The 26,490-nt window shown below is 57.1% G+C and overlaps 8 protein-coding genes across 8 annotated transcripts; 4 read left to right on the top strand and 4 right to left on the bottom strand.

Annotated features, from left to right (window-relative positions):
* Window positions 1-128: 128 nt before the first annotated feature.
* Window positions 129-3,465, top strand: CDEST_08469 (Putative atos-like domain-containing protein). Its single transcript, XM_062924628.1, has one exon. It carries the CDS (start codon window positions 654-656, stop codon window positions 3,117-3,119), a length of 2,466 nt encoding a protein of 821 aa, XP_062780679.1. The 5' UTR covers window positions 129-653; the 3' UTR covers window positions 3,120-3,465.
* A 5-nt stretch (window positions 3,466-3,470) lies between these two features.
* CDEST_08468 (Putative cutinase/acetylxylan esterase, alpha/Beta hydrolase, cutinase, serine active) lies at window positions 3,471-5,727 on the top strand. Its single transcript, XM_062924627.1, has 4 exons — window positions 3,471-3,606; window positions 3,691-4,707; window positions 4,775-5,578; window positions 5,635-5,727. The coding sequence occupies exons 2-3, from the start codon at window positions 4,353-4,355 to the stop codon at window positions 5,353-5,355; spliced, it is 936 nt and encodes a 311-aa protein (XP_062780678.1). The 5' UTR covers window positions 3,471-3,606; window positions 3,691-4,352; the 3' UTR covers window positions 5,356-5,578; window positions 5,635-5,727.
* Window position 5,728: 1 nt separating this feature from the next.
* CDEST_08467 (Putative tetratricopeptide-like helical domain superfamily) lies at window positions 5,729-9,564 on the bottom strand. The gene has a single exon (XM_062924626.1). The coding sequence runs from the start codon at window positions 9,180-9,182 to the stop codon at window positions 5,730-5,732; it is 3,453 nt and encodes a 1,150-aa protein (XP_062780677.1). The 5' UTR covers window positions 9,183-9,564; the 3' UTR covers window position 5,729.
* A 164-nt stretch (window positions 9,565-9,728) lies between these two features.
* On the top strand, window positions 9,729-11,884 carry CDEST_08466 (Putative signal recognition particle subunit SRP68, SRP68 domain superfamily). The gene is made up of 3 exons (XM_062924625.1): window positions 9,729-10,067; window positions 10,118-11,233; window positions 11,297-11,884. The coding sequence occupies exons 1-3, from the start codon at window positions 9,877-9,879 to the stop codon at window positions 11,820-11,822; spliced, it is 1,833 nt and encodes a 610-aa protein (XP_062780676.1). The 5' UTR covers window positions 9,729-9,876; the 3' UTR covers window positions 11,823-11,884.
* A 65-nt stretch (window positions 11,885-11,949) lies between these two features.
* CDEST_08465 (Putative Heat shock protein 70 family) lies at window positions 11,950-14,643 on the bottom strand. Its single transcript, XM_062924624.1, has 3 exons — window positions 14,458-14,643; window positions 14,195-14,393; window positions 11,950-14,130 (listed from the first exon to the last, which is right to left on the bottom strand). Exons 1-3 carry the CDS (start codon window positions 14,482-14,484, stop codon window positions 12,329-12,331), a joined length of 2,028 nt encoding a protein of 675 aa, XP_062780675.1. The 5' UTR covers window positions 14,485-14,643; the 3' UTR covers window positions 11,950-12,328.
* A 575-nt stretch (window positions 14,644-15,218) lies between these two features.
* On the top strand, window positions 15,219-19,454 carry CDEST_08464 (Putative WD40/YVTN repeat-like-containing domain superfamily). The gene is made up of 4 exons (XM_062924623.1): window positions 15,219-17,033; window positions 17,098-17,166; window positions 17,236-19,275; window positions 19,336-19,454. Exons 1-4 carry the CDS (start codon window positions 17,008-17,010, stop codon window positions 19,418-19,420), a joined length of 2,220 nt encoding a protein of 739 aa, XP_062780674.1. The 5' UTR covers window positions 15,219-17,007; the 3' UTR covers window positions 19,421-19,454.
* A 1-nt stretch (window position 19,455) lies between these two features.
* On the bottom strand, window positions 19,456-21,195 carry CDEST_08463 (Putative FAD dependent oxidoreductase, FAD/NAD(P)-binding domain superfamily). Its single transcript, XM_062924622.1, has 2 exons — window positions 21,020-21,195; window positions 19,456-20,908 (listed from the first exon to the last, which is right to left on the bottom strand). Exons 1-2 carry the CDS (start codon window positions 21,119-21,121, stop codon window positions 19,784-19,786), a joined length of 1,227 nt encoding a protein of 408 aa, XP_062780673.1. The 5' UTR covers window positions 21,122-21,195; the 3' UTR covers window positions 19,456-19,783.
* Window positions 21,196-21,547: 352 nt separating this feature from the next.
* On the bottom strand, window positions 21,548-25,608 carry CDEST_08462 (Putative alpha/Beta hydrolase, lipase). The gene has a single exon (XM_062924621.1). The coding sequence runs from the start codon at window positions 25,001-25,003 to the stop codon at window positions 21,623-21,625; it is 3,381 nt and encodes a 1,126-aa protein (XP_062780672.1). The 5' UTR covers window positions 25,004-25,608; the 3' UTR covers window positions 21,548-21,622.
* Window positions 25,609-26,490: the final 882 nt, after the last annotated feature.

Below are 26,490 nucleotides of genomic sequence, written 5' to 3'. Positions count from 1 at the left end.
GGCGTCGTTCCTCGCTAAACCGGCTGGTGTGCAGCTGACCAACTTCGCTAGCCAATATCACCAAGGCAAGAAATCCAACCCCAACTTGGTTGGTACCCAAGGTCGCTCGTTCTCGTCTAGCAGCTGCATCCCGCCTGCCTTCCTATCTCTCTCTCCACCCCCCTCACCCCCGAATGAATGAGTGCATGTCACTGCCCGCTTGTCGCTGTCACGACTGACCGCAACTCTCCAACCTCCCCGGTTTCTGTCGCTGTTCTACCCTTTTGGTTTACATTTGCTTTTGTTCATCATTTCCAATAGACTCATTTCTCGACACACCACTGACGCCATCGAGCCACAGGTATCCCCCTTGCTTGACTCAAAACCCAAGTCAAGCATAGGACAGGGAGCGAAATCGGGTGTGTCGGGGGCGCTGCGCATATGACGTCCTACCGCCCATTTTGTTAAAGAATAATTAATCTGGTGACTAACACAACGAAACCACCTGACAAAGGCACCACCACCACCAAACACAGACATACACTCTTTCACAAACGAAGCAAAGAGACGAAGGGAGGCATGGTCGGTTTCTCCTCAACCGCCGCCAACATAGCGAACTCGACACCAGATCTGAACCACAGCCGCGCTGTGGTTCAGACCTTGCCGACCACACCATGCCCATATTCCAGGACGATCTCTACCACTCGCCGCCCGTTCCCGATGCATCCACTGCAACAGAACCAATCTTGCTGCACCAGCAAATCAACATGCCGTCCCTGACGAGGAAGCTATCTGAAGAGAGCATCCGGACAGAACTCTGCGAGGGCCTCGTTCTCGAAAGCCCGAGGGCCTCAACCCCCGAGAGTGATGCCGCCGCAATCACGTCTGATCGTGCCGAGTTGATTGAGCGCCTGAAGCGAGGAGAGAGTCCGACATGGGTTCCGAACCGCCTTTTAGGATCATCTCGGAGCCCCAGAGATGGTCCTTTTGCCCACAACATCACTCAGCTCGAGTCGCTGTTCAATAACTTGCCTCGTCCAACCACCCCACGAAGCTCGCGTCCGCCGTCGAGCTCGTCTAGCTTACTACCGCCGGCGAGCATCACTCCGGAGAAACTGGGTGGATTACGGGACGACGACGAGAGGGTGCGCGAGGGATTGAGCATTCAGAGACCGAGGTCTGCTCTGCACAGTGGCGACTTCACCGAGGACCGGTCGCGAGAGAAGCAGCAAGGGCCGCAGGAGGAAGAGGTGGAGGGGGGCGGCAGCGACCGCAGAACCACTCAGTTCTTCGCATCTCGCAACGCGTGGATCGCAACGTCGCCCCCGCGAGACTTTTCCTCGTTCCACTTCGACGGAAGGATACCTTTTGTGGCCGCGCATGACGACTACAGATCTGTGCCTTCGTCTTTGTCCTCGTCATTCTCGTCAAGTTTCGTGTACAAGCCGCCGACCAGCCCGCTAGTCCAGTCCGAGAGCAATGATGACGCTGACCTGCCGATACCGCTACACGGCATCGACATCGCGACGAGCCCCCTGAACGTGAACTTGCGAAGGCACACGCTGAACTCGGTCGTCCCTTCTCCGTTTGCTGTTCCGCCGCTGAGCCACCCTGCGCTTCACAGGCAGTCCTCGCAACGAGGGACGGCACTGCCGTACCAAGCACACCAACCACGGCGGTCCCTCACATCCGCGCCCCAAGTGACGCTATCCGGCACCTCACCGCAAACGCCCGCGTTTCTTAGACCTAGGCGGCCCTCGTTCAATGCTGATACTTCTCCATTGCAGCATGCGTCCATGGTCGGGTCCTATGAAGAGAGCATCCTCCGGGGTCGAATGTCGACGACGCCGTCGAAGCCACTTAATTTCCTTGCGCAGATTGGCGTACTGGGCTTGGGGAAGTGCAAGTCCAGCTTGAGATGCCCGGCGCACGTCACATTACCTTTTCCCGCTGTATTTTACAGCTACGGAGGAGCATCGCAAGGCCGTGTGCGATCAGAAGACGGGCCAAGTCCATACGTTGGACAAATTGACCTGGAAAACGGTCTGCCGAAACCCGAAGAGGGGCAGCGTTCCCGGCGGAAGTTGCAGGCCAGGGTCGCTGAGCGGAGGGTTGTCGAAGACGACGTGGCCATGGGCGACAGCCCTGCGATGGTAGATGGCTCGGATCGTGAGGCACGCAAAACGCAACGGGCAAGGCGGAGATCAGGGTCACCTAGGGCGCCACCTGGTGGGAGTTATCGGATACCCGAGAAGGGCCAGATCCAAATCATTATCAAGAACCCGAACAAGACGGCTGTCAAGTTGTTCCTGGTCCCGTATGACCTCGCTGGCATGGAGCCTGGGACGAAAACCTTCATCCGACAGCGGAGTTATTCGGCTGGCCCCATCATTGAGAACGCGCCTGGGCTCGCCGAGGCCGTGGGCTCGGATCGGCCGATCCTGCGCTATCTCGTGCATCTACACATTTGCTGCCCAGCCAAAGGGCGGTACTACCTTTACAAGAGCATTCGGATCGTTTTCGCCAACCGGGTGCCCGATGGCAAGGAGAAGCTGCGCAACGAGACCACATGCCCCGAGCCGCGGTACACGCCGTACAAGCCCATTCGTGCGATGCACTCACCACTATCCAACAGCAGCGGCCCCGCAGCAACACTTGCTGCCGAGAAGGCTTTCAGGAGGCGGAGCGCTGGCTTCTCGCTAGGCCAATCTCTACACGGGCTCGACACATCGGACGGGCTCTCACAATCACCGCAGGCAACAGGGCAACAGCCGTCGCCTTCTCCTTTCAGCTTTGGCGGCAACAACCAGACGGTGGATACCATCCCATTCGCTCTGCCGGGGCGCGCTCGTCTCGGAAGCAACACTAGCGACAGCACAAACACCACTACTACTCCGGGTATACTCTCGCCTCAGTCGTCACAACCAAGCAGGCCAACAACCAAGGACGGCTGGGAAGCTCACATCGCTCGATACGAGAAGCTAAACAAGGGGGATGTCGGATACGGCGGCAACTTTTTTGCTCCATCTGGGCGCGGAAGCCCGGGCGGCACGGAAGGATTGCTTTCTCGACGCCTTCGGTCTCTAGGAGTACAGAACCAGGGCGAGCTGTCCTCAGATCGTCGGGATAGCCCGGAGTAAGGCATATACATATTGTACATATCTAATCATCTTGTCACCGCCCGGGATTATATGGGTCTCGGAGTTTACGAAACGGAGTTCATCGGACGGAGGGCGTCATAGACTGTACCTGGGCCTTGGTTTCGTGCCGGGAAGGCACTTTTCCCGTGAAGATTGAGAATCAAAAACGAACAACCAAGTCCGATTGCCCATACTGGCTTCCCAGGCACATTGTGAAGTGGCCGCGAGGTCCAAGGAACCCACCCCCCCCCCCCATAACAACAAAAACAAGCTCACAATGTGGCGAAGGCTAGACCGGACCGGACCCCTAGGTCATACCTTCCTAAGCCTCACTCTTCAACCGGCTGGGGGTTCGACGGGGTCTCTCATCTCACCGCCGTCCGAGTGCAAAGTCGAACCCAGACGCTCTACGGCCTTGGGCTCATGAGAAGAGGGAACCCTGAGAGGATGCAGAGGGGCGCGGTGGAGAATCGGGTTAAAGACGTAGGTACGTTCTGGCGTGTCCTGCGAGGTGAGTCCTCGTTAGGCTTTATTTTTGACCAATTGGTGTATAGACCTAACACTCAGCAAGGCATAACGACTGCATTGAGAAGAAGGCAGCAGACTTGGAGTAGCGATTTCGAGCAGTGCGTCCCCGAACCTCGGACCAAGGTATTTCCAAATACTTCAATGAGGGGCATGCTGCCAATCTCGAATACGCGAGTCCGAACACAGCGTTTGCGCTGTCATTGGGCTCTAAATCGATCCGTTGTCGACTTCAGATGGTTTCAACGCGACACATTCTCGCCGTCGCCCGCAGCGCTGTGAAACGCCTTCGCTTACGGCTATACGGAGCGGAGCGGAGCGTGCGGCTTCGGGGTCATCTTCTCAGCGATTCCCCTCCCATGCGGGTGTTTCTGGGCGTTTGGGGGCGGATAGGTAAGTACGCAATGGTCGTCGTGGGACACGTCGTTTTGCTTGTTCGCGGTCCATGTGGTTATGACGCCTCCTCCCACCCACGTCTCACGGTCGTATCCAAGCTTTGAAATACCCTGAACAACCCCCTTTCTCCTTTTGGCTCCTCAACTGCTTTCAGATATTCTTGGACAACTAGGATCTTGGTTACCCTGCGACTCTAGGGATTGGACTTGGCCTTCTTGTACACCCGCGACATCACCCTTGTAATACAAACGGAACACCCACCTGTTCCCTTTCTTGTTGTGCATATTTATCACCAGGGGGAAAGGCGGCCCGATGAGGCCGTCTCCGGTCATTCTCTTGTCGGCGGCATTGCTGTGCCAGCAGACAACGGCACTGTCGCTGCCGAAGAACCGTGAGCGGGACCTGTCGAGCCTGCTCTCGGGGAAACTCGACGTCCTTGATCTCCTCGACAGGGTGCCCGGCGCAGTAGATAAGGTCGTCAACACTACGATCCTCGTTGTGAGAGCGCTAAGGGAGACCGTTACGGAGAATGGGATCACTCAAGACGATTTGAACACTGCGCTGGGCATCAACAGCACCACAGGCTTGCCCGTAGGAAACTCGACGTCGTCGGCCGTGACGTGTCCGGACGTTGCTGTTATCTTTGCAAGGGGGACAAATGAGCCAGGTATGTCTCGGGTCAAGACTTCAGGCCAGGTTCACAAACGCGATTTTCTGTGACTGATAACCGCCAGGCAACGTGGGCTTCCTCACGGGTCCGCCCTTCTTCGACGCCCTCCGGACATACATGAACGGTACCGGAACCATCTCCATCCAGGGCGTCAATCAGTACCCCGCGGACCCACCGGGCTTCTTCGCGGGCGGCTCCACGACAGGCGCTACCTCGGCCGCGGCGGTCGCCTCCCGCACGCTGTCCATGTGCCCCAACACGCGCCTCACGGTGTCGGGCTATTCGCAGGGCTCGCAGGTGGCCCGCCTCGCCATTGCGCAGCTGCCGCCCAACCAGCAGGCTCGCATCGCGAGCGTCGTCCTGTTCGGCGACCCGCTCGGCGGCGCGGCGGTCCCCGGCGTCGACGGCACGCGCCTGCTCGTTGTCTGCCACACGGGCGACAACATCTGCCAGGGCGGCAACTTCATCTTCTCGCCGCACCTTGACTACAGCCTCGACGCGCCGACGGCAGCGCTCTTCGTGATGCAGAGGAGCAGACTCGGCCTCGCGAGCCGGGACGCCCAGAACGAGGGCATGGGCGCGACGGTGGTCGGCACGGTGCAAGGAATCATGCAGTCTCCCAAGAACGGGATAGCGAGCGATTAGACACACGGGTATCTCCTGTCTTTCCTTTACCTCGTCTCATTTTTTCCGCCGCAAAGAGATGGCGTTTCCATGTATGTATGTCGTAAGATCACGAAGCGCCTTGGTTTCCCATCTTCATTCCTCAATTGCGTAGCTATTATTGGGCTGTATGTAAATGAGAACGAGCAGAGAAGACGAACAGTTGTATCGATACACTCCCCCGTTTGCGATGAAATGGGTAGGTGTACAAAAATAACCCCCTCCCCCCCCCTCCCCCCCCCTAACAATGAGAAAACCAAGCCAAGCCGCAAGAAATCATGGTCGCTTAAGAATGCCGGCCTCCCCATCGCAACAAATGCACATGTCTAGCTGAGTTTTGTACACGGTATAACTATTCATACACGTTGGCCGTCTAGCCTTAATTCCTCTCCGGTTGCCGGGGACAAAGCCCCTTCGTTTGCCAAGCTCTCATCGGCATCGTCTTTTGTTGCAGAGGCCTGTTCTTGCTGTCCCGCTGACGGCTGCTCCTCCGTCACAAACGGAGCGTCGGTCTGCTCATCGGCTGACGCCATTTCCTGCGGTTCTTCCAGTTCTTTCTTCGCCAACTCCATGGCGCGGTCCCGGTCGAAAGCCTCGTTCTCGATGCCGAGACCTGTGTACGACAAAGTCTGGATGGCGTGCACGAGCTGGGGGCAGTGCTTCCGGAGAGTGCGCATCGCCCACGCGGCGGCAGACGACCACGCCACCATCCCTTCGAGGTCGCTGTACCCTTTGGCAAGGACGACGAGGGTGTATGACGTCGGCCGCAGCCGATGCGGCGCGCGGCCTTGGCGGCGATGGCTCAAGGGGAGATTTACCTTGAGGCGGCGCTTCATGCGGTTGAGCAGCCATCCCGTCCAATTGTCCATGAGGTACTTTTCGCAGAGCTTGCAGGCATCAAGCCAGCGGCCTGTCCGGGCAAGCGCCTGGCACGCGTGGTTCATGGCGCGGGCATCGAGAAGGAAGCCCGCGTCCAGAAGCTGATCGAGAGCTTCTTTAAGACCTTCGGAGTCCTGCAGCTCCAGGAACATTTCTTGCAGCGTCCCAAAGGGTCTGGACAGGCTGTAGCGATACCGCGGCAATGCAACAAATGGACCGTAGCCATAATAGGATGCTGGCCGAGCAAGTTTTAGGGTTGTTTGCCAGATGAGTTTCCAGTTCGCCTTGGCGGCGTCGTACTTCTTGTTTTGAATGTTCTCCAGCATGAGCGAGTGTAAGATGTCCAACTGCTCAACCTTGGGGGTGGTTATGATGCCCTCTTGGTCCAGATTTGCTTGCAGCTCCCTTAGCTCTCTGGCAGACTCAAAATCGCGGTATCGGGTGAAGAGAGCGATGGCTTTGACTAGCGTCCCGCGCAGACGATGCAACGAGTCCGCACGTCTTAGTGCACGATGGGCGCCGTTACCGGGATCTGCGTCCGTCTGCGTAGTCGTCTTTACTTCCTCAGCCATTTCCCGTAATTCATCCATCAAATCGCTTGGTCCATCGGCTTGCTCCAGTGTTTGAAGGGTGCTAAACAGCTGTTGCTTGAACAGAAGTCGAGCCTCCGCGAGGCGGGCATCGACCGAGGGCGGCCGCCCAGTGACCCGTCGCATCAACTTATGCGAATTTCGAGCCAGCGACAACTGACGAGAGTTCAGACCACCCTCTGTAACAGTGACGAAGTGCCCCGGGCTGGGAGCGAAAGACTTGTCGTGAACAGCTGCGTGCAGCACCTTGTGCGCGGGATCAGCCTGCCCACAAGCCACCAAGGCTTGTAGCAGCACGGCATGGGTTTCCGGCGTCCACATGACACCATGTTGCCCCATGAGAGCAACGACCTCGCAAACATCGTCAAAGGCCCGGCGGTCCGCATGGCGACGCAACAGGACATTCCAGAGCTGAGCTTGCTCACCAGGGACGTTTGTGTTTTTAGCCTCTATGCAAGTCGCCAGAGCCTCTCGCAGTCGGTCGTTACGGCAGTAGGCGCTGACGACGCTTTGTAGAATCGGAACGTCGGTTGTGATCCCTCTTGACCGAGCTTGCTGGAGAAGTTGTAAAGTAAAGTCGAGGTCACCCTTCGATGCCGCCAGGGACATCATCATTGCGAAGGTCACCTCGTTGGGCTTAATAGCTTCACAGAGCTCGTCGAATACCATTCTGGGGCGATCGTACGTCGCCTCCCGCAGAGAGCTCTTGAGGAGTTCGTGCCAATGCATCATAGGAGGTTTCTTTCGGTACTTGTACCTCATCTCGTCAAAGACTTCCCGGGCGCCTGCGTAATCCCCCAAGCTGGCGTAAGCCTTCATCAGGTACAGGGACTGCTCTGTGATTCTCAGGACCTTCGGATACTTGGCCGACAGGCGCTCAACAGATTTGACGTCGCCACGTGACGCGTAGAACCTGAGATATTTTCTGACGGCTAACTTGTCCAAACCGCCACAACTTGCCTTGGAGAAGTCCTCGTAGACCTGTTCCAGGCCAAGTACGTCGTCTGGATTGAAGACATCGAACATGCCATGCAGAAGTTCCGGAGACAGCTTAGCATTAGGCATATTCCGGTACAAACGGTATATTTCTGGCAAGCACTCTCGCTGACCCCGTGCCAGGGCCTGGTTTAGGTGGTCGGCGTACATCTTCGGTGAGTTGATAATCTTAAGCAGTGGCAGAGCCTCTTGGGGTTTGCAGGGTTGCTGGAGCGCAACTTGGATAGCTTGCTCGAGTAGTATGCCAAGCCTCTTCTGCGCATCTTTGCTCATTTTGCCCGTTGAGGTCAGGTAACTCGCGAATTCGTTGACCAATTCTCCGATGTAGGGAATGGTGGATAGAGCCTCCACTGGCGTAAGGTCGTCGTCACGGTACGCATCGCTTGTGTGGTGAGCCACCCAAAGGTCTTTGACTGTTTTCCAAGCAGACCTTTTGAAGGCATATTGAAGTAGCTCCTTCAGCCCACTGACCGTGCCATTCGCATCCAGTCCCCGGCGGTATAGCGCAAATGCTTCTGGCACGTGCCCAAGACGCAAGGACGCTGCAACAGCCGATGTAAGGACCTTTGGTGTCCATTGGTCAGTCTCTATTTCCGAGAACAAGAGCAATATCCTGCGGGCGTCGATGACGTTGGAGGACCGATACAAGTAGACGATAACTTCGGGGCGGAGTTCTGGCTGCAGGCTGCGGTCCAGTTGCGAGTAGAGCTGCCATATCGAGCCGAAGTACTCCGTATCTTTCTCTGCCATCAACTCCCTCATCAAATCGGGCCGTGACCCTGCCCCTAGGTAAGAGGGGCCGCTGTGGGTATGGCGCCAACTAATGACTGCTGCCTTATCTTCATCTTCATCATCTTCCTCGTCTTCGTACTCCTGCTCTTCTGCCGGGTCGACGTCTTTTTGGCCGAGTCGAATCTCTTTTGCAGCATGTGTGGTTGTGTCCTGATCGTATTGCATCGATCGAGTGTCGAGGTTTATTGGGGTCGCAACGGACGAGGTAAACGGCCTGGACCGCCGAGGCAGTCTGTGAATCGACGCTTGATGATTAGCCAAACCCGGAGCGAACTTGCGCAGAACCGCGGCCGTCCCAGTAGGATAGAGAAAGTCGAGGAGGAAGGTGGATGCGGCAAGGGTTTCGGGTGGTGGTATTGGCGGCTGAGGGGGAGGCAAGCTGGCGGCGTTGAGCTGCGTAGCCAGTACGGGGCAAGATATGTCTATTGCTGCGGCACCATGCTGCCAGAAGCCTGTGTACAGTTTGCGCTGGGTTTTTAGTGATCGTGAGGCGGATGGAAGAGCATGAAAGCTGGTGCATGACTCCAAGGTCGCCGCCGTTCTCTCGAGCATTGGGACCGAAGCTGTCGCCCTGTCGGCTATGTATGGCGGAAAATAAGGGAACTTGAGGACATGCTGGTATAGAGGTTGTCAACACTGATTTCTAGTGTTGTTGCGCCAAACAAGTCGGAAAGGTTTTGAGTGGAGGAGATAGTCCGTGACAAAATTGAAGGCGTCGATGACGGGGAGACGTTTGGCCGAGCTAGTCTGACTGCTTGAAGAGGCGACCACCGGGGGGGGGCAATGGGTACAAAGAGTCCTGCACAAAATTGTCGTCAGATAACACGAGTTGGGAAATCTGAAGAAGCACATACAAAGGACGGCGGTCGGGGCGCAAAAGATCGAGCCAACCTGTTGCACTGGCATCAGTCCATAATCCACTTGCCATCATGGACTTTTTTTCCTCATCTTTTTGGAAGCTTCGGCCAATCACAGGATAAATGGGGAGGAAGATATTGGGCCCGAGTTCCGAACCCGGTGAGTTCGCTCACCCCGACAGCAGGTCGGGGTGCCTTTAGCGCTGTGGCCTCCCACAATTGCAGCCACTGGAAAAGGACACTGAGGACCTCAGGTGAAAGCCCCACTACTAATTACTATCCCCCGCGCTGAAGAGGTCGATTCGATATTGTCTGGTCTGCTGCGACGACGTCTACAGGATCCTCCCAAAGCGACTATCGTCTCGACCAATCTCGCCACCGCCGCAGCTATGGACATCACCAAGTTTGTCGTCTCTGGTCGGGACGCAGCGTTACTCTATGGGGACTACGGGACCTACCAGAACCAACTTGCCAAAAAGCTGCTCAACAGTCGCAAGAAGCTGGGCATCGCCACGCGAAGCCGCGGCAAGTTCAGCAAGAAGGGTGAGGTGACTGCCGCACAGATTGCCGAGAACCACGAGTATGCTGCATCGTACGATATTCCGCTGCTTGCGTTGCTGACATTGCCAGGTACATTCACCTGCTTCTGCTCACAAGCGAGCGCGCCTGGGCCAATGCCATGGCCATCAAATCGTCGCACGCCTCCGACGCAAAGGGTGTCACCGGCAAGACCAGGTCACACATAGTTTCTCGACTCGAAAAAGCGGCAAAGACAGCCGAACAGCTCATCGAGCTTCTCTTGCAGTCGGCGGCTGGCGCCACACTGAACGACAAGCTCGAGTCCCGCGCTTACTTCGCCCAGATCCGTGGTGCTGCCCAATTCGAGAACCAACACTGGGAGCCTTCCCTGAAAAGCTATGCCGTTGCTCGCGTTGTCTACAGCGCGATGGCCACCTCCACCAAAGGTGATATCTTCAAGGATCTCCTTTCCGACACCATCGACCCTTCGATTCGCTATGCCGCCTACCAACTCAAGACGCCGCGAACGATACCCATTCCAGCGATTGCCCGACGCGCATTTCCCCAGTCCGACACTGCACTGGTGCAGCAGATCAACGAACTCGATCCCAATTTGTTGAAGCAGGCTCTGGTCGAGACTACCAAGCAGGGCGAGGGTGTCGAGAAAGCTCCCAAGACGCTCACGTGGCGCTCGCGCGAGGTCAAGATCGAGGACGCAGCAATTTCCTTGGCGTGGGGCAGAGTGGAAGAGGCCAAGTTGAAGCTGTCTGAGCGATGGCCTTCTCTCGTCAATGCTGAGCCCAGAGACGTGGCTGCCGCTTACGACGACATCCTCGAGGCGACTCAGGACGCTGCTGATGCCACGAAGGAAGCCATTGACGAATTACGGTCTGAGGGTGTTTCCCAGAGCGACTCTCGAATGCAAAGCCTACAGATCACCCGAACTGCCGTCAATTATGAGATGATTAGCTGGCGAATTGGTCGAAACCGCGTGCTGACGGGCAGCGACGACGGCTTAGTCGAGAACTATAGTTCATCGCGCAAGAAACCCGCCAAGGAGGAGTCAGGAAAGAAACCCAAGGAAGAAAAGCCTGGCCGCAAAGCAGCCAAGTTGAAGGAGCTGGTGGCCCTCTACGAAGGAACATTGCAAAGTCTGGAGGCTGCGCGAGAGTTGCCTGGTGTAGCCAACGATGAGGCTCTTGCTGAGCAGCTCGCGTCGACAGCGGAGTACTTCCAAGCTCTGAAGCAAGTTGCCCGCCTCCGGTTACCGTGCCGTGCTAACTGATACAGATCTCTTTCTATCGCCCGCTCCCACGCCATCATTGACAACATTGTCAACGCCCTGGCTCTCATCAAGCATGCCACTGGCGAAGCGCAGGGGGCTGCCTCGACACTTGCCGACGGCCTTGAGGCCAAACCCAACTTACCTCGTAACATTGAGGTGTCAGGCAAGGACGCCAAGTCGTTGGAAAACTTCCTCCAGGGCGAGCTTCAGCGATACCGCGCACTCGTCCACCTGTCGAACTTGCTCAGGGAGTCGGGCTCGAACGAGGACGATACCAAGAACATTCCCCTCATTGAGCGGCTGCGCGAGTATCCCTCGGGAGGTATTGACCTCGCGAACCTCGTCAACATACCGCCCAAGCTGTCAGCTGTTCCTGTCAAGCCGATATTCCTTGATGTCGCCTGGAATTACATCGACTACCCCGGCAAGGGGCCGCAGGAAGTTGAGCCGCCCAGCACGCCTCAGCAGATCACCCAGGGCGAATCTAAGTCCCAACCGCAGAAGAAGGGATGGTTTGGTTTTGGTAGATAAAAAGTAATACATTGCATACGTGGCTGTTCGCCCCTTCATCGGCATGTCACGTCTCATCTGACATTGAGTTATTGAGCCACCCATGAACTGATACACGTCAGGCAGTCACGTCGTTTAAGTCTTGCAAGGCGGTGGTGATTTGAGGGGGGATGTAGAATTATCACATCTAGCTACTCCAGATTCGTTTTGGTTTTGTACATATGCAACCCCGTCTTATCCCCTGGATCCATACCATCGATCATATCATGAATACCGGAAGAGGTATCTCGTGTGAATGTTTTGATGCTCCAACGCCGGTTCCGCCGACCGCAGGTATTAACAAACATTTGTAAAAGGGGTAACAAGGAAGAGAGAGCGGTCGGATTCGACCGGAATATGAGTACAGTTGGAATACAAACATGAGGGAAGCAAGTCTATGCCCGCCCAAACTAATCAAACATGCTACCCAGCCATCAACGGCTTGCGGGGGGTGGTGAGAAAATGGTACTAGACACGGGAAGAGCCGTTTAAGGCTTCTTCTCGCCGTCCTTGTTCTCGGATGCGTTGGCATCCTGAGTGGGCTGCTCGCCAGACTCAGCGCGGGCCTTGTGCATCTTGTCGAAGAGGTTCAGGCTTGCAACCTGGAGCTCATCGGTCTTCTCCTTGATCTCGGCAGCGGTGGCGTTGCCCTCACCAGCCAAGCTCTTGGAGACGTACTCACGGAGAGAGGCGATCTTCTCGCGGATGCCATCAGCCTCGGCCTTGTCGAGCTTCTCGGCGTACTCGTTAAGGGCACGCTCGGTGTCGTTCAAGACGCTGTCAGCGCGGTTGGCAGCCTCAATGGCGCCCTTGCGCTCCTTGTCGGTCTCGGCGTACTTCTCGGAGTCCTCAACCATCTGCTGGATCTCGGAGTCAGACAGACCGGAGCCGGAGGCAATGGTGATAGATTGGTCCTTGTTGGTGGACTTGTCCTTGGCGTGGACGTGGACAATGGAGTCGGCGTCGATGTCGAAGGTAACCTCGATCTGGGGCACACCACGGTGGGCAGGGGGGATGCCAACCAGCTGGAAGTTGCCAAGCAGCTTGTTGTCACGGACGAGCTCACGCTCACCCTGGTAAACCTTGATTTCGACAGCGGTTTGGAAGTCGGCGGCGGTGGAGAAGGTCTGGGACTTCTTGGTGGGGATGGTGGTGTTACGGTTGATGAGACGGGTGAAAACACCGCCGAGGGTCTCAATGCCGAGAGAGAGAGGAGTGACGTCGAGGAGGAGAAGGTCCTTGACCTCGCCAGAGAGAACGGCTCCCTGAATGGCAGCACCAATAGCAACAGCCTCATCGGGGTTGACAGACTTGGCGGGGTCACGGCCGAAGATGCTCTTGACGGACTCGGAGACCTTGGGCATACGAGTCATACCACCAACAAGAATGACCTCCTGAATGTCCTTGGCCTGGAGGTTGGCGTCCTTCAAAGCCTTGCGAACGGGGTCGATGGTGCGGGTGATGAGGGGATCCATCATCTTCTCGAGCTGAGCGCGAGTGAGCTTCTGGTTGATGTGCTTGGGGCCAGAGGAGTCGGCAGTGATGAAGGGCAGGTTAATGTCGGTAGACAAAGAGGAGGAAAGCTCGATCTTGGCCTTCTCGGCAGCCTCACGGATACGCTGGATGGCCATGCGGTCACCGGAGAGGTCAATGCCAGAGTCCTTCTTGAACTGCTGGACAAGGTGACGAACAAGGTGAATGTCGAAGTCCTCACCACCCAAGTGAGTGTCGCCATTGGTAGACTTAACCTCGAAGACACCGTTCTGGATCTCAAGAACGGAGATATCGAAGGTACCACCACCAAGATCGTAGACGGCGACGATGCGGTCGTCCTCCTTCTCCAGACCATAGGCCAGAGCAGCGGCAGTAGGCTCATTCACGACACGAAGAACGTTCAGGCCGGCAATCTGACCAGCATCCTTGGTAGCCTGACGCTGGGAGTCGTTGAAGTAGGCAGGAACGGTGACGACAGCGTTCTTAACGGGCTTAGAGAGGTAGGCCTCGGCGGTCTCCTTCATCTTGTTAAGGACGAAACCACCAATCTGCGAGGGAGAGTACTTCTGGTCGCGAGCAGAGACCCAGGCGTCGCCGTTGGTGTGTTGGACAATCTTGTAGGGGACCTCCTTGATGTCTCTCTGGACCTCAGCGTCGGTAAACTTGCGACCAATCAAACGCTTGGTGGCGAAGAGTGTGTTCTCGGGGTTAACGACGGCCTGGCGCTTGGCGGCGACACCGACGAGACGTTCGCCATCCTGGGCAAAAGCGACCACGGAAGGAGTTGTGCGAGCACCTGATGGAATCGAGTCAATTTGTGTTCTGAAGCGACGAGATGATGGCTCAATGGGATGGCTTACCCTCTGCGTTCTCAATAATCTTGGGCACCTTGCCCTCCATGACGGCAACGGCAGAGTTTGTGGTACCGAGATCGATACCGATCACGGAGCCGGTAACCTTTCCATCAGTCGCCGTTGACTCGTAGCGAGCAAACTTTGAGGCGAAGGGCTGGCGGGCGAAGCCTGCCGAGCGCGCGACAGAGCTGGTAGCTCTGGGCAGCTGTTGCTCGTTAGCATGCAAACTCTGACCAGGTTATGGCAGCGAAAAGAGAAATAATACTTACAGCTCGAGAAAAGCGTGCAGACATCATCTTGCCTGGCTATGTGTGGGTATAACAAAAGGGGATGTAGGAAGAAAATGAGGATTGCACGCGGAAAGGAATGGAAGAGCGTTTATTATAGAGTACAGAGTGGATGGATTGGGGGGAGGAAGTGGATGATGAGGGAGGGTGCCAGAAAATGGTGATGGTAAGGAGAGATCGAAATTTTTTGACCCGAAAAATGATGCGCGCCCCCGGTCATAGAAGCCGACCGAAGACCGCAGGCGGGATGGCGGCCTGGGTTATTCCGACAGATCCAGCTGCGCAATGTGTAATTTTTGGTGGAGAGCCAAGCCTGGGTGGAGGCGACACATACACGTGACGGGATCGCCTGGCCATCGCAGGTAATGGACGTGGCGCTAGTGGACGTGTCACGGTGTCAGCGCCCAGGGTGTTGGAGCTGGGATAGCTCGGCTGGAAATTTTTCAAGCCTCTTGAGCTCTTTGCCGTGGCGGCGCAAGTAGCTGGTTGTACTGACGCGTTGATGTGTGACTCTCCTCTCCCACCCACACTATCACGAGCTGAACACACGCCGGGTTGGGAGGTGACTGGTTCCACTGCGCTCAATTTTTTGTGGTCTCGCGCAGGGCGTCACGAAAAGTATCAGGCATGTGCCTGGGGCTCGCTCCAGCCACCGTGCTTGATTGAGGTTTGGATGTTTCAACTATTGCTTTCCTCATTCCGATCGGTCACAAGTCATGCACAACAATGAGCGTAGTGTAGAATTTACTACCCACCTACAAAGAGGACCATTATGGCAAAAAAACTAGGTAGTGCGGACCAACTCGGCATCGCGGAACACGGACCCGATCCGTTGGACCCAACGGCAGCGCTTCCGCTGCCGAAAGTGGACCACGGCTTGGTCCAGAGGCCAAATCCCGATTAAAGTAGAACTTCAACCCCAGGCCTACAGGTGACATCCCTTTGCCCCTGTCTACGGCGGTCTGCTTCTGCAGGTCCATTACATGCTGTAAAGAAGAAGAAAAATCCTTCGGCGGCGTCTGTCAATGCCTTGACATATTGCGATATCGTTCGGTGGTAGCTTGGAAATCGAAGAAACTTCGGCGGCAAACACGCTCTGAGGTCACACCTTCTCGTCAATGACCACCAAAGAAATCATCACAGTTATGACCTGATGCATATTGCGATGGGAATCTGCACCGACCTGTCGATAGAAGTCCCAATGCCTGATCTCATGTGCGGTTCCCTTCGTAAATTTGCCACCCAGCCGTCAGCCCCAAGTGATTGTTCCGCTCCAGCAACGGCATGACCCAGCAAGCCTATGCCAGATTTGATGTCTCTCCTCCCCATCATACAGGAACCTCAGGAGATTCATTGACGAGGATATCGTTTTACTATCTCAAGTAAAACTGGCATGAGGCGCGATCAGCCCCAGCAACAAGTGCAAGTGTGGCCAGGTCTCCGATTTCGTCCAACATGTCCTGAAACTCTTAGTCGGCTCGACGCCATCTTATCTCTCGAGTCTTTCCGATCGCTTGAGTACTTACTTCATCCTCGTGCCTCTTGTTGCAAATGGCCGCAGCCAGCATGCTCATTGAACACGGAAAAAAAAGCAATATTCCAAGTTCCCGAAGCACGACCCCGTTGCAACTGTTGCCAGCCTACCCCCGTTGCATTTTTCTTTCGTTGGCGCCGACAGTTCACTCCATCACAACGCGCCATGGCTTCAACAATCAATTCCTGGGCTGCATTCGCCTGACGTTGCCGTCATCTTTGACACTGCCCGCCACAGAGGTTGAATTGATGGCAAAGGGGCCCGCAATTGGAAGCAAAGCTCAATGGCATTGGACGGAACTTGAGTTGGTGGAGGAAATGACGGACATTTGCCGATATGTTTGTTGATAGGGAGTCAACAGCGACTTGGATCCGTTGTTGAAGCTATGTGGAAGAGCAAGCGAGGTTCCACGGATGTTTCCGAAAACATCACCTCTTGACGTGGCGTCAGCTGGCTAAAAATCCTCAGCGGACAGCGAGCGGGATTGGGTGTCGGTTTCGACCCAGGAGAGTACTTGCCCAAGCTCCCGACGCACCAACCCGCGCGGCAGCTCCATCAAAACGAGTACGAAGTACGTACTGCAGAGGTACCTTGCTTTGGAAATCCACTATACATTGCGTGGGCGCCCAGGTGGGCAGGTAAAATGTACCTAGGCAGGTAGGTAATTACAGATAGGTGCAGTAGAGTGCATTTCCGGTGCCGACCAACCAGGACCAAGGGGAAATCAGAACAGGCCCCTCCTCTCGCTACTAATACACGGACGTCATGCGGGAAGTTGCCTCTCGTCTCGTGCAACTCACTCACGTAGGCCTCCAGACATCCTACATTCGAATCCTGCCACAGCTTCCTCAGCTACCAAGTTCTCAAACGTTGCCCGTCGTCGCATTGCCGAACACACCGATTGATTTGAGTACACGATCAGCGCAGCTTGATTACGCGTGCCTCGGCAGCTACATGTTTGCTTCCTGACCCATCTTCTGGCCATTCCATAAGCCATCATGGCTGTGAGAGATGGCGGCGTCTCGTAAGTCCTATCCTATTCAAGGCTTCCATCACGCGACCTGAATTCTAAATCTTCGTCCCTGCAGATACTACCCGACGAACAGCCTGATTTCCAAGAAATCACCGAAGCACTACCGCATCCCTGTTCGATCCCAGTGCGTCTTCCTCGCCGCCCACTCTTCGCGCGCTCGCATGCGAGGAATGCTCACTAATCCCCTCACCAGACACTGGCAACTGCGATCGCTCATCAGCGCGGAGAAGCAGAATCTCGTTTACTTTCCCGGGGGCGCTGGTAGCAACCACATCCAACGGCTTAACACTACGACCAGAGAATGCGAAACCGTCAGGTTTCTCTCCTTTTCGCCACGATGCCTGGTCTCCGAAAATGGCTGGGTGTGCTGTGGGGGAGAGACGGGCGAGTTCACGGCGATTCAAACAGACAGCGCCGGCGACGATGATACCAACCTTGATCTCCCACTCAATCTAGAACCCGACGCTCGACTGCCCCTCGGGCTCGACTCCGACTCTGTTCGACCCGAAGACAATGTCTTGTCCCTCCTCAGCCAATCGCGGCGGACGAATATGAGCAGCAGAATTAACAAGAGCGTCATTGCCAAGAGCCAGAAGCTGGCGCGCGACCGCGTCAACTGTATAACAATGTGGTTTCCGCCAGCCGCCGGTCCGATGCATCATGGTGCCTACGCCGAGCCTGCTGCTGTTCTTGCCAACAACGATAAGACGGTTGTCCTGGTTGGGTTGCGCGACTTTGAAAGTCAGGAGAAGGTCGAGCCGTTGGATGTCGTAACGTACCCGGATTATGTCAACCGCGCCATCATCTCACCCGACGGCCGTCTTCTAGTAGCAATCCTTGACGACCCGTTCTTGTACATCCACCACCGTGTGGAGGCAACCATTGACGAGAACGGTCCATTTAGGAGCGAGGACAAGATGGAGTATCGTTGGGAGCTATGCGACAAGATCCTACTCAAGAGCCAGCGCAGAGACGACGGATCCGACAGCAGAGGGAGTTTTGCAGCATGTTTCTCCAACACCGGGGCTTACCTGGCCGTGGGGACACAGTACGGCACCATCTCGGTGTTCGATGTCGAGAGCCTCACTGACCCTGATGTCGTCGATCCCTTGCTGACCTCCTTCACGTCATCGCGTCCGATGGCTGGATCTGGCGCTGTTCGTGACATGGCCTTCTGCCCCGGCCCGTACGATCTTCTGGCCTGGACCGAAGACCGCGGCCATGTTGGCGTTGCAGATCTAAGAAGCGGCTTCGTGCAGCGTCAAATCCTAGATATTAGTGCGACGGACGACTACGATCACATCACCATCATCGATCGGGCCACGATCGACCCTCGACTGCTCGAGGGTCGCGGCGAACCAAATGACACACTCTCCTCGATCCTGCCAGACGCCGCTGAGATTCGTCGGCGGCGTGGCGACGGTCCAGGCGGTCGCCATCATCTGGTCCGTATGCCCGACGAGACGCGGGTGCTCGAGGCCATGCAAGAGGAGCGGAGGAGGAGTGAACAGAGAGACCGAATTTCAGCCCGAATGGCAGAGCAAGGGACACAGCAATCGCCTATGCAATTTTTTGGAGGGATGCCCCCCTTAGGAGGGAGAGGTACCCGTATCGACGCTGAGATTTTGGCGCGGGCGCGGAACGGCAGCGCGGCACGTAGAGAACAGACTGCCCCGATGCGGACAACCCGAGAGCGGATGGCTGTCGAGCCCAGCGAGCCCAGCGACGACGCCAACCAGAACGTATCCATGGCCATTGGCGACCTCTTAGGCAACATCCGCGACTCGAGAGAACGAGCGCAAGAACGCATACGCACCGCTCAGCGGCTCATTCTGCAATCCAACAGCGACCGGGAGCGCATGCTGGACCTGGCGAATCCCTATGCACCAAGGCGTTCGGCAAACATACGGCCAGGTGATACTTCGGAGGCGGCACAGCGCGGAACAGGTGGCCTGCGCAGCCTGACGGCTTCCGGGAGTGGCTGGGCGGATCTCGAGGCGCTCTACAGCCTTTCGTTTGAGAGCAACATCCAGGATCTGCGGCAAGCCGTGAGGGACCGTGGCATGGATCGGGAACGCGCTTCGATACTGCCACTGCTCAACTCGGTTGCGATTCGTGATCTGGAAGAGCGCAACAGCCGTCGGCGCGTCGTGCTCGAACACGGGGTGCATGAGGCTCCCCCTGAGCCCGATAACACCGCTGGTATCTCATGGAGCGAGGATGGCAGAACTTTGTGAGTATCACCCCACCACGTGGTGGGATTATTGGTTGTATAGATGCTGACATAGCAAAGGTACGTGGGAGCCGAAAACGGCATCTACGAGTTTCAAGTCGATGTCCAGGGCCGCAAATTCCACCCCAGCTTGACGCTGCGGTAAAGTTTGCGATGATTTGAGTTTATGTGCTGCTTTTGGCGGACCAGCGACGGACCATGGCCGTGATTATATAGCCGAAGTAAAGGAACAGCTTCCGGGGACGGCGTCGCGGAGTTTGGCATGTTTTGTGGAGTTTGGTCAATTTATCTAACGAAACGACACATTATACGCGCTCATTTTCGAAGGGGGAGAAGAAAAAGTCTGCAACGTCGAATAAGTGGCGCTTCTATATGGACGGATGACGGTCTTTTGGCGCGTCTCTCACGGCAGGGGAGTCCGATTGTGTATAATGCAGAATGGATCACCGAGCAGTTGCTCAGGGATTGGTCGGTTACCTCGAGGTTGGGCAGAATGCCCAAACCCATGTCAAGCGTACAGTATCCCATCGACCCGTTCCGCGATTGCCAGACAGCTCGTCAGCCCAGGGCTCTCGATACCCAGCAGGTTGACCCATCCCTCGTAGCCGTCCTCCTTCCTGATGATGAAGTCGTGGAACCCCGTCCCATGTGCGACGGCCCCAAGCTTCTCCAGTTTCGGCCGGATACCGGCGTAATCGGGCACTAGACAACTCTCGTCAAGGTCCGGCAGGTACTTCTTGATGGCCTCGACGGCGGCCGGCAACCTCGCGCCGTTGACAGCCAGGTCATCAGGCGAATCGACCCATTCCACGTCCGGGCCGAAGCGCACGCGGCCTGCAAGATCCAGCGTCAGATGGGTGCCCAGCCCGCCAGCGCCGGGCTCGGGCGCCGGGTAGATGAGCCTGCCGACCTTGGGCGCCGATCCCGCGCACGAGAAGTAGTTGCCCTTGGCGTAGTACATGGAGCGCCGCTCCGGCGCGGGGACGATCATGTTGTGCACGTCGACGGCGCCCAGCCCCGCGGCGTTGACCAGTACCTCGGCCGTGACGGCGCTCTCCTCCCCCGTAGCCGGGTCGCGGACGCGCACCTCCCACCCGGCGCTACCCCTGTCCCCGAGCGGCGTCACCGCCGTCACGGCGGAGCTCAGCGCCACGACGCCGCCCGCGTCCTCGAACAGGCCCGTCAGCGCCACCATCAGGCCATGCGAGTCCACGATGCCTGTCGTCGGGCTCTCGAGCACGCCCGCCGCGGCCCTGACTTCCGGCTCCAGCCTCCGCGCCTCCTCGGCGCCGACCCAGCGCACGGGCACGTGGATCTCGTGCTTGCAGAAGTCGTGCACACGCTCGAGGGCCTCGCGCTGGGCAGCCGTCTGCGCGACGATCCATTTGCCCGTGTTGGCGTGCCCGACGCCGCGCTCGCGGCAGAAGGCGTACAGCAGCTCCTTGCCGCGGATGCAGAGGGACGTCTTGAGCGTGCCGGCGCCGTAGTAGATGCCGGCGTGGATGACCTCGCTGTTGCGCGACGACGTCTCCGTGCCGAAGGCGCCGTGGCGCTCGAGAAGGACCGTCGACGTCCCCGGGCGCTGGGCGAGGGCGCGCGCTGTTGCGAGGCCTACCGCGCCACCGCCAACGACCTATCGTGGGTTAAATTCAGCATATAACTAGGTGGGCAGGTACCTCTCTATCCAGGGCCTCATCGCGATGGCGGAGATGCTTCCGATTGCAGGTGGGAATGTTCAACTCACGACATGGGTAAAGTCGGCTCGCGCAGGGGTTGTGGTGGAAAACCCCCGTCGGGCTCGTCCGAGTCCGTTGATCGATCTCAGGGACAACGGCCTCAGTGACATGATGATGGCTAAACGGCAGCTCCTTGGCCGGTTTTGAAGTGAACTTGCGGAAAAGAAGACGTTTGTTACATGTTCCCACTTGCTGATGGCGCAACCGGCGCATGGCAGGGGTCCCAGCACCGGAAGGGGCTGTTAGCTAGGTACCTGGAGCTTGGTCAGTGGCAAAGCGGAGTAAAAGTATCCTGCTACTGGCCAGCAAGTAGCTCGTGTTAGTTCTTTCTTGTAATGAGGTTCTTGTAGGAACTCTTTGTTTAGTTGTTTTATCCGTAGTCTACCAAATAAGTATCGCCAGACAGATTTGAATCAACTCGATTCTCACCAAAAGCCTCCCCCCCTCCCCCCCAAAAAAACAAGAACATGTTTGGTCAGAGGATAATGTAACCACACATAATGTGCCGACGGTGAGCAAGGTTGAAGTCATCAAAACGTCATCTCATCGATTAAAAACAGTATCTATCTACGTAGGTATTCATGTGCATCCGATTATTCGTGTCTAGGCCTTTAATCCACGCCGCCGCCGCCGCCGCCGCCGTCGCCGTTTTTAACGTCCGGCTTGGGCGATGTCTTACGGGTCGCCCCTCCCCTACCCACAATCTTCTCTGTCCAGTTCCAGCCCCCAAGCGGCGTCGTCGACCGGTTACCGTCCTTGTCTTTGAACTCGGTGTCCTTGGGACTTCTGGCACTGGCTGTCGTGGCCGTCGTGTCGCTGTCGTCGCTGTCCGCCCAGTCCCGGTCACTCCATGTCACGGAATCGACCCGTTCCGTCCGCGGCCTAGGCGATCTGGTGACCACCCGGGGCGGACTGGTCGAAGAGCTGCGTGACGACGAGCGGCGTTTGGGCGGTGCCTGCATGTCCGGCACCACGTCTTCCGCTTCGCGTTGGGAATTGGGAGACAGCAGACCAGCGGCCCGCCTATCGCTTGCGCCGTCGTTGGATGCCACACCGCTGTCCCTGACCTCGTCGCCATACTTGTTCGGTGCCTGGCCAATGTCGAGCGCCAGCTCGCCAGCCGACTCGTCTTCGTCACGAGTCCGGGCGGTCGCGGAATCGCTGAAGTGGGCGTCGACGAGGTGCTTCACGACGGGCCAACCGTAGGCGTTGGCAAACATGCGACGCACGATGATGTTGTTGTGAGCGTCGGGTTCCAGCTTGACGAGCACCTTCCGCCACGCCAGGCCGCGGTGGTAGGCGCGAGCAATCTTCTCCTCGACCCGCATCTGCGAACCATCGATTTCCTCGTCTGGACCCTTGTCGGGATTCGTGTGGGCCGTGTCATCGTAGTCGCGCGTCGAGTCCATGGTGCCTTCGTGCGAGAAGCGTTGCGACGCGTGGGGAGACGAATCAGTACTAGTCCTCGACCCGCCCGAGCCCGTTGACGCAGCCCGCCTAAAGGTACCTCTGCGAGACGCCAGTGAGCCTGTGGGCTTCTTCTTGAGGGGCGGCGGCGGGATGTCCGATGGGTGATAGACGCGGTCGTGGAAGATGGCCCTTGGGCGCTTAGAGGGGTCGATGAGGTACTCGGTGGTGGGGATCTTGGGGTTGATCAGGTCGTGTGCGGACTCGAAGAAGCTCGTCCTCGGCGGCGCAATGTGCTGGTCTCGCTCCAGCTCATGGCCTGCAGTCACCTTGGACCCGGACGTCTGTGGGATATCATCAAAGTTGATCGTCTGACTCCTCTTGTAAATCTTGTGCTGCTTGCTGGACATGCTGGGCGTCTTGGGCTGCGTCTTGGGCTGCGTCTTGGGCTGCGCCTGCTCGTTGCCCTTGAAGAGAGAGAAGAAGCCGGCAAACGGCCCGCTGTTGGCATTGTCCTTGACGCCATCGGGCCCTGCTTCGTTGTAAGGCGTAGGCACCGACCGAAGACTGGCCTGATCGTCCTCCATCATCGCATTCCGCGGCGGCTGCGGCACCTCGACGGCGTTGGCCGGAGCCGTCGGCGTGATATTGCCAGAGTGATCGTCCACGGGCTGCTCGTCGTCCGGAGGCAGGGCGCTGGATCTCCGTGGTGTTGGTGCCAGGCTTCCGCCCGTCAGTTCGGCCCAGCCAGCGCCCACCAGCGTCTCAACCAGACCGGCGTCTCGCCGTGCCTTTTCCACGCGGCCCAGGCCCTGCCAGTCGAGGAACAGAAGACAGCTGGTCCTCAGCGGGACAATACCGTCATTGACAACGTTCGAGTAGACGGTGCGATTGCGGAACTTCTTCAGCGCCGTATGGGCCGGACCAGTCGGCAGAATCCGCAGCAAAGGCTTGGACTCGGGTTGGACCTCGCCCATGACCCTCTTGTGTGCGCTCTCGCCGAGGTTGCTGACGATGGCGCCCCAGCCGCTCCTCGCGATGGTGGGCGCCCGCCACGTGAGACCAAGATCCTGACCCGTCCTGCCGACTAGGCCAAAGTCCAGGGCAAACTTGACGTACAGGGGGTTTTCATTGCTGAGGCCGAGGAAGGGCGTGGCCAGAGCGACGAAGTTGATTGGCTTAATTAGGGTGAAGAACTCGGGTGAGTGCTTCTGGATATATGCGACGGCGTATGTCTGTATCAGGCCGCCCAGGGAGTGGCCGATGAAGCTGATGCTGGTGATTCTGAAAGGGCGTTTCTCGTTGGCTTCTTCTTTGTGTATCGTGCTGCGTCTATGGGATGGCTTGCTGTTGTTGTCTGGTTCAGATTTGTGCAAGACGGCAGCGACTGCCGACTCTGTGTGGCCCTTCTTTGAGGGCAGAAACGGCTGGTCGGGATACGACATGGAGAGAATGTACCTAGCCAGTCTCTTACCCAGGTATTTAATACCCCTTTCTGTCCTTGTCGCGTTACCCGAGAAGCCACGCACAATGACCTCTTCATCGTCCCCGTCATCTTCTGCAGGGCTGTCTTCTTGGGCCTTGTCTTGGGCCTTGTCTCCGGTCTCGTGTGTGGCGCCTTTTGGGGCGTCCCCGTTTTCTCTGGCCTCCTTCTCGGCGCGCTCCTTGGCGCGCCTGGCCTTGGCATCAATCTTAGCCTGCGCGACTGTCTGATCGATGCTCTCTTTTAAATACAACATGTCCGCCCCCAAGTTGCTATGCAGGCCATGGGTCAGGACGACTAAGTGCACCTTCTTCTGCTTCTCCTCAAACTCCTTCTCCAGCGGCCGTTCTTGGGTGTTGACGCTCTCCACAGGCTGGTCCTTCTTGGAGCGACTCTTGAGCCGGTCTACGTTGAGGTCGTCCCAACCCGGAAGCCTCGGAGTGTTCCACAGGGAGGCTGTGTCCTCAACCTTGAGGCGGATGGCTTTGGAGAAAACGCCCTTCGGCTGGGCCGGATGGTGGCCGTCCTTGGCGCCCATGCTCTGCTGATGGTCGGCCACCTTGCCGGGCTGCGGCACCTGAGCCTGGCCGCCAATGACGGGCAGGGAGGAGCTCAGGTTCAGCGACTTTGCGTCCCTAGCGAGCGTCACCTCGTACCCAACGGCGGCGGAGGTTGAGAAAATGACCTGTGACGACACCTCGACGATCCACGAGGCGCTCTCGGTCTCCTGGGCTCCGGGCGCGGCACCGCCAAAGTGACCGCCGCCTCCGGTGCCCGCGCTTTGGCGTATGTGCTCCGGCACGACCAGCTCGCACTCCCACGAGCCGCCGGCCTTGAGCATAGGTTCGAATTCGGGGACGCCATAGCGGCGGGGGTTCGCAAACTTGACGTTGGGGTTGAAGTTGGAAGGGTAGGCGGCGGCGGCCAGGGTATAGGGCCCGTGAACGAAGGCGGCGCGCAAGGCGATGGCCGAGGTGTTGCGAACACGCAGGTAGAGGCGCTCGGGCGAGGGCAGAATCCGGTCCTGGGAGGGGGTGTAGGTGACGGTGTAGCGGACGACCTCTCCGATCTTGACGCTCCCGATCTGGTAGGCGAGAAGCATTGTAATGTTGTATACGCTGCACCGGGGAGGAGGGAGACAGCTACGGTGTGTGGGTTTGCTACTGTCGGTGAGTTGGTGACGCCGTCATCTCCGGGTGGTCGCTTCTCGAAGAAAACGGCGGGAGGCGGCTGCAGTGAGAGGGTAGATGGCACAGGTGAAGCCAGCGTTGGTTAATATAAATGATTGGATTAGCCGGGTCGCGTGTTCGAGCTCGCATTCGGAGGGAGAATTGGCTGGGAGGAAAAGTCGAAAGGGCATGTGAGGTGCATCCGGAAGTGGAAGGATAGAGGTAAGAGGAGGTGTGTAAGATAGATGGACCGTCGAGAAGCAGTAAGTAGAGGGTACTTGGTTGGGAGAGACGGTAGAGGCGGCGGGAACGCAGGTCTTTTCCAAAAAGAAGTATGGGTATTGGAACCCGTCCGTCTGACAGTACAGCTGGTCGAGGTGTGTAAGGTTCTAGGTTGACGGACGCCGAGGAGGGAGAGAAAAGAGTGAGAGAGAAAGCCACCCGGAGGAGGTAAATGGGTATTATTGGGGAGAAGCAACACACAAGAGCAGCGATAATAGCCCGAGAGCGAAGGAGAGCACGAGGGTCCCGAGAGACCGGGGGGGGGTCAGTGTTGGTGGTGGAGGTACCTGGTGGTAGTGGTAGCGGTGGTGGCGGTGGATGTGGCCGCTTAAGAGCATACAGGTACATGCCCAGATACCCAAGTACTTAGCGACAGAATGTTGCTAAATGCACAGACAACGTCATTGGGCGAAGCATCCGGCGGCACTGGGGAGTCGGGGGGGACATTCTTTCACAGGTGAGAAATGCCAAATGGCTCACCCCACCACCCGTCCATTTTTTTCTTTCCGGCTTATCCATTCCCATTCGATCCGACGTGGGACTCACTCTGCTAAGCTCAAATGACATTTTCTTCTTCTTGTACTTTTTTTTTTTTTGCTTTGCTTAACTCACTTGGTACCTAAGGTAGGTAGGTACCCCACGCATCTCTATTTGCAACATCGGGCTATTACGCACCTACCTACCTTAGTTAGGTGTGTCTGTACTTGCCTCGGTACTCATTCAACTGGGTACTCTGGTACTCTGCTGCTCACCATGAAGTCACTGCGTATTCGTACAACTCCTCGAAAAGCTAGAGTTTCCGTATAAGACCAGCGAACCACATAAGAGAGAGAGAGGCCACTTCATCATCCCAAGGTTCCTCCTCGCAAGCCTTGGCTGGCATTCCCGTTCCAGGCGTCTTTTCGCTTCAGGCCTTCTTCCGACTCCTGTACCGGACGATGAGTGTGGACCAAAAACTCTCGCTCTCTTTCTCACTAAGCCCATTCTCAATTCATGGGGAGCAGAAAGTGAGAATGCCATGCCCAAAACCCAGACAGGGCCAGACTTACCTCGGGAAAGGGGAGGGGTTGGATGGTTCATGAGTGTGCGTGTGTCAAGCCGCCGCCAGATCAGCATTCTCCGGCCTTTCAATTCGTCG

The sequence above is a fragment of the Colletotrichum destructivum genome, chromosome 5, assembly GCF_034447905.1.
Source record: "Colletotrichum destructivum chromosome 5, complete sequence".
NCBI lineage: Eukaryota > Fungi > Ascomycota > Sordariomycetes > Glomerellales > Glomerellaceae > Colletotrichum > Colletotrichum destructivum.
Note: the sequence above shows the minus strand (reverse complement) of the source record. Positions and strands in the feature narration are given on the sequence as shown.